This window comes from Poromitra crassiceps (assembly GCF_964638095.1).
Source record: "Poromitra crassiceps genome assembly, chromosome: 18".
Lineage (NCBI taxonomy): Eukaryota > Metazoa > Chordata > Actinopteri > Beryciformes > Melamphaidae > Poromitra > Poromitra crassiceps.
Window position 1 is genome coordinate 27,932,306 of NC_139636.1, and position 6,725 is coordinate 27,939,030.

At 42.8% G+C, this 6,725-nt stretch overlaps 1 protein-coding gene across 1 annotated transcript in view; it reads right to left on the minus strand.

Moving 5' to 3' along the window:
• Positions 1-2,379: 2,379 nt before the first annotated feature.
• igf1ra (insulin-like growth factor 1a receptor) overlaps positions 2,380-6,725 on the minus strand; it is a gene marked incomplete at its 3' end in the record, with an annotated part of 164,779 nt that continues 160,433 nt past the window's right edge. The window contains exon 21 of the mRNA XM_083654296.1: positions 2,380-2,902. Coding sequence (XP_083510422.1) covers positions 2,380-2,902 — 523 coding nt within the window. The remainder of the gene's footprint in view (positions 2,903-6,725) is intronic.

Below are 6,725 nucleotides of genomic sequence, written 5' to 3' on the forward strand. Positions count from 1 at the left end.
CATAAATACCAAACCTGAAGGATTTCTGTATATATATATATAACATCCGAAAGAGAAAAAGAATAAAATAGCAGCTTTGTTCTGTACAGACATACGTAGAGGCCAACATTTGAACGGTAAAAAGGTTAAAAAAGTGACGAACCAATGATGTGTATAAAAATGATCCTGCAGTCTAACATACAACTGTAAGACCTTTATATATGTTTGAAATGTAGAGATACTAGGACTATTCTAAAAGAGACCTGCTGTGACTTTTACAGTTCTCTCGAGGCTACTAAAGTCTTCGCTGATCCAGTACGCTCTTGTTTTCTGTCTCAGGTCTTTATCTGCATTCGTGGCATTATTTGGTGCCAAGTCCATCTGATTTAAACAACACAGTCTCAGCGAATGAAGTGTACAGTTAAAAATGACAGATATGGGCGCTGGTCTGAGTAATTGAAGTGGAGACAGAACAGGCAAATCCCTTGATTGTGAAATTCAGTGATTAGCGTGTGTGAGAATGATGATGCTTTCATGTTGTTTTATTCTTCTGACATGTTGAAGCAAAGACAGACAAAGGCTGCGATTCAGAGCTGCAGGTGAGTCAAGTCACACAGATGTGTGCGTCATTACAAACGATGAGCGGGGAAGTCATTCATACTCAGACTCTGTGTGTGTCCATTATGCTCTGTGTGGGCCATCACCTCTGGACTTGGGTGGTGCATCGGAGATGTTCGAGAAACCCGTCACAAGGAACAGCCTGCTGGTTTTCCTCATTTCATCATCTGAAGGTATTTGGGGACTGGGACTTGAAATGGTCCCCTTGAAAAACCACTTGTTTGGATTGAAGCCAATATAAACCCCTTATTTGGATTTAAGTGGAAGAATAGAATGAACCTTATTATCCACGGCATCTGACAGAAGCTGTTATCTTCTGTGTGTCATATCAGTAGATAATGATTCTCAAAATAATAGTGACTTATGCCTAAATTATGGATATTACATTTGTAGATTTGTATATTCAAACCTATCTTTTATCATCTGATTATATCACCTGCCTAGTGGTTACTTTGATAACTGTGGGTAACTATTAATTATTTATGATGGAAAAAAAAGTTAGTTGAAATAATCATAAATTATTCATCTGAATTACAACTATTGTGTGACATTTTTGAAGTCATAAGGAAACCAATATAAACTGAATGAAAGAGGCCTTTGTTTATATTTCAAATAGATCATAGGTAATTAGCATGAACCAAATGACACTCATTCCTACTATGCTAGCCACGGTATGCAATTCATAAGTATCACAAGTTTTGCTATATTTATTCCACCCCCAGCCCAGATTCTGCAAATTCTACAGAGCTTTGCAGGTCTGAATACGGCGCATCTCAAGAGACGATTCAATTGTATTCTTCTATCCCGCACCACACACACTCAACTGCTCAAGGAGCAGTTAGTACCAAAAGATAAGCATGGTCTGAATACCAACAATCAACTTTGGTATTATCCAAAGACTTATCTCAACTCTGAATCACAGCCTTAAGCACAAGAAGGGAGACCTGTACGAAAAAAGAAGAAACTTTGATTTGGCAATAGTTTGGCAGATACACACTAGACTCTCCTCTTCCATTTTGTCCCAACTCCTGAAGGGATCTAACCTGACTCTGCCAGATGGGGGCGGTATTGTTTTCAGAGTCAGGTTAGAAGGGATCTACGCCCCCACAGAAATATCAACAGGAAAATGAAACAATGATCATAAGTCCACAATTCATAATTGAGGCATCCTCACACGACATGAGCCAGTCTGAAGCTCATGGAAAGAAAGTCATTTTGATGGAAAGTCATTTTTTAGAAATGGAGCCATATAGAGAGAATCATGTGTTTGTATAAATACACACTCAGATATCCACAACATCCTCTCTGAAATCATCAGGGAAAAAGTGCTCTTCTGTTGGATTTGCTGGCAGATATGCTAAAAAAAAATATTTTCTCAAGTCCATGTCTCACTAGATCTGTAAGTCAGGATAAATGCCTGTATTGTTTTCCTTCTTAAAAGGACTTATGTAACAAAGACTGTACAATACAGGCTGCACAGGAAGGAGACCGCCGAGTTCCCCAGTGTTGAGTCTGAGCTACCATACTCCAAACGATACTCCAAATGCTTTAGCGGGTTGCTGTGCCGTTTCAGTTTGGAGAGTTGATCTTTGACCAATAATGCAATCAGAAAAGAAGTGGAGAGACATCTACTGCCGTACACAGTAGAAGAACGTCTGTCATTTCTGACCTCATTCATCCCTCCTTCAGTGACGGGGGAGAGGTTTGTTTTACCCTGTGTGTAAAGAGGAGGAGGAGGAGGAGGAGGAGGGGCTGGTCTGGCCACAGGGGGTGGGGCCGATATCAGCAGGCCGACGACTGCGGCAGTTGCAGAGCGCGTTGGTTCTTTCTGCCCCCGTTCATGTGTGCATAGGGCTGAATCTCCTCAAAGTTGGGCCGCAGCAGCACCACGGGCCCGTTGGCCGAAACCTGTCCTGAGAGCTTGTCCACGGCCTGGCCCGGAGACGACGAGGGAGACGCCGCCGAGGCGGCCGGGGACGACGGAGACGCGGGTCCCAGTAGAGGAGTACTCGGGCCGCCCTGCATGGGGGACAACTGCTGGGCGGCAGCAGGAGGGGGCGGGGCGGGGGCGGAGGGGGCAGCGGAGGGCTGCCTGGCGGCCGAGGCGGGGTCCAGTGGAATGTTCTCCATGTTCTCCACCTCCATGTCCAGCTCCTCGGTGTCGGGCGGCTTGTTCTCCTCGCTGTAGAAGAAGCTCATCTCCCGGAAGGGCGGCTCCAGGTCCTCCTTGATGCTGTTGATGATCTCCAGGAAGGACGGACGCATCTTGGGGTTATACTGCCAGCACATCCTCATCAGCTCAAACCTGCCAGTGACACAGACACAAGATCAACATCCTAATCATCAGGTCAAACCTGCCAGTGACAGACACAAGATCAACATCCTCATCATCAGGTCAAACCTGCCAGTGACAGACACAAGATCAACATGCTCGTCAGCTCAAACCTGCCAGTGACAGACACAAGATCAACATCCTCGTCAGCTCAAACCTGCCAGTGACAGACACAAGAGCACAGGGCTTTGAAACGTGCTGTAGGTGATTCAGAAAGGAAGGGTTGAGTCAACACGGTTCTCATTCCCAAGTAGTAGTAGTAGAACACCAACCCAAAGCATCAGTATTTGACTACCGTAAATTTCGGACTATAAGCCGCGGCTTTTCCCCCGTTTTTTGGCCCTGCGGCTTATATAACGGTGCGGCTTATCCATGGATTTTTTCGGGGGGAAAAAAAAAAAAAAAAATGAATTCTCTCTTCTTTAGCACTCTTTCTAACTATAAATCCACTTCTGTTTTAATTTCCTCTCTTGCCCTCTTTTCACCACACCGCGGACACTGTGTGCACTGTAAAAAAAAACACAGGTGGTGTTGTGTTATGTTGTTTTGTTGAAATGTTAATAAATGGGAGCTTCCTCAAACAGCCATCTCTTTCCCGACAATCCCCTCTGTGCATGAACCCTTACATATGGTAATTAAACATTAAAACACAATAAAAAAAATAAAAAAAAACATTAAAACACCTGCGGCTTATAGTCCGGTGCGGCTTATATATGTAACAAACAGGCAATTTTGCTGCTGCGGCTTATACTCCGGTGCGGCTTATAGTGCGGAAATTACGGTAGTTTGGAATTTTTCTCTTCTATTTTCCCGCAAAGCAGAGGGACTGGGAGACCCATGTTACTGACCAAACACTCTCTATCAGTGATCGCCATCAGAATATAGAGCTATTAAACACTTACTTTAACAAAAATATATCACTTACAGCAGCTTTAATTAAATCTTTGTTTTTTTTGCTTTTACTTTTGATGCTTGAAATTGGCGAGATTTGCAGTAATATTTACTGAAAAAATAAGGGGACAATTTTTCCGCATCTTTTTAACACCAGCAGGTGGCAGGGCACACTGAACCTTAGGGCCCATTTCATTACATATATATATACATATATTAGTTATATCAGTTCCAGGTAAGTCACTATATTGAGAGTAGCTTAAACCACGTTGTATGGACAATACATGACTATATAAAACAACACTGATGGCAGTAAATCCTTGCTAATTCTCTGAATCTCATAGAATGGATGTTGTAAGGATGTACAGTGAAACGTTGCAATGATTAAAACTCATAAAAATGGTGGGCAAAGTCTATTCAAAATAAGAAACGTGTGCAGGCATATTCCAATAAAGTCTTGTTAAGACAAATGTGCAGTTAGCAACAAAACTTTGAATTGCACGTATTGAGTGAACTGAAAACACACACACAAACGCAGTCAATATATTGACTGTGTTTGTGTGACAATGCATTGTCACATATTTCGCATTATTGTATCGCATTGTATTATTGTAAATTAACATTGCCTGTTCATTGAACTGGTAAATTCAGATACTGGGATTTTGGTTAAGTGAAGTTCTACTTTGTTGCTATATCACAATAGCCTACCTCAGATCAATAATGCAGCATGTAGTGTATACAGCTCAATAAATCACGTGAGGTTAGTGTGCCAGGCCAGCAGCACAGCTTAGGGAACGTCAAAACAACATCATAAAAGAGAGAATTATTACAGTTTGGTGTGGTGCTATACCACATACCACAACTTCAATTATACACAAACAAGCTAAGAATACCCTCAAGGCCTACTGACATAAACACCTCACTCATCTCTCTCTCTCTCTCTCTCTCTCTCTTTCCCTCTCTTGATTTCTTTCTCTCTCTCTCTCTCTCTCCCTCTTTCTCGTCTTGCACTCTCTCCCTCTCCCTCCAGTCACTTTGCAGTCTACGACAGCCTCTGCAGCTGGCTGGGTGCCAACTCCTCTCTGCACCACAAGGAATTATGGGTAGGCTAGTGCTTTCCTAAGCATTAGGGAAATCACAAGTTTCATCACGATATGATGTTATATTGATTCTTTGGACAACAATACAATATTTGCTGATATCACGAAGTCTGCCTACGATACGATTTCAATCCGATTCAATTCAGGGGGCCTGTGATCGATAGTACGAGACAATTATATCATATTAATGCATGCATAATATATTTATTAACACCACTCGGTTACATTTATAACCGCTCACAAAAAGCAACTAAAATATAATTTGACAATTTTATTTCTGAGCTCTTCCAGACATTCAAATGAAAAGGACGGAAATGGTGACATAGACATGCTATGTGGGTAATTTCAAAATAAAGTCGTATCTTAAAGATGATGATATATATATCGATATTTTCACTTTGCACCGATGATATTGGATCATTGATCATTGACTCTATATATATCGCCTCACTTCAGCCGTGAAGCAGCAGGAGGGCAGCTCTGAGAGGTGCAGCGAGTGTCTCGAAGCTGACATTCTGATGTCCAAACCCGGCCCACGCCCCAGAGTAACCTGTCTTTGGCTTTGGCGTAGTCTTGCTACAAATTCTTAGCTCGCCATCTGTTGCTGCTGTGCATAATGTTTGCTGATGTGACTTGAGAAAAAAAACATTGCAGTAAATCCTGCCTTCTTGTCATGACACACACATGCTATTACCATGAAGCAAAATGGACTTACATGTTGTTGACATGTCATGATGAATGCGAGCACCACAAGTAAACGTGCAACAGAGTAGGTCACAGTGCTATAGGGACTGTATACGTTATATATCTAACCGCCTTCTTCTTCAGCTGACATAAGGAGAGCTCCATAAGGTGTCGCACTCCTTGTTAAACTTGTTACACAACTGCAATCACAGTATTGTACGTTGGGTGTCGTCACACAGACATCTGATATCGGCAGCGTTACAATAGGATCTTAAAGATCAGGGGCCCGGTTGCACAAAGCACCTTAAGTTAAGATTTCCCTTAGGGTCCGAGTTAAGGTGTCCATAAAATAGAATCGGGTGCACAAAACACCCTTAAATGTTGTGCTTACGTTGTCCTTAAAATGTTTAACCTTAAGGAGAAGATTTAAGGGTGTTTTGTGCAACCAATTTTATTTGATGGACACCTTAACTCGGACCCTAAGGGAAATCTTAACTTAAGGTGCTTTGTGCAACTGGCCCCCAGATTCTGGAGGCGACGAGTCCTGTGTGGATATCTGCTCTAGTCTAGACGCGAGCGCTCATCGATGCGAAGAGATGGACAGAAAGAGCATGAAAAGTAACGTGGACACACCGCCAGATACAAAATCAAATCAGAAATGGGAGATGCATAACCGACAGTTTCATTCAGACCAAGTGTGGACACAAGTTGGTCTCGAAGCATCTATGGAGGGAGAGCAGGAATCTGCTGCGGCTGAACTTACAGTAACACCCTCAAACCACCTCTTCCACATGCAATATCCCCTAGTGTCGTGAAAACCTCGACGGATAATAGCGCCGTAAGTGATACTGCGCATTCCACAATAAATCACAATGTTTCATATGATCACCGAATCTGTCTCTCATTTTCGCCCAACCCTGTGAGACAGAGGCTGCACTTTTGTCCACGTGAAACCCGAGAGCGAAACACAATCGCTGACCCAGGGCTACCTGACCATGGGAAAACAGCGCAACGAGAAGATATTCAAAGCTCTCCAAATGTGACTCATCTCTCTCTCTCTCTCTCTCTCTCGCTCTTTCTTTCTCTCTCTGTTGTGTCTCTCCTTGTATCGCTCTATCCAG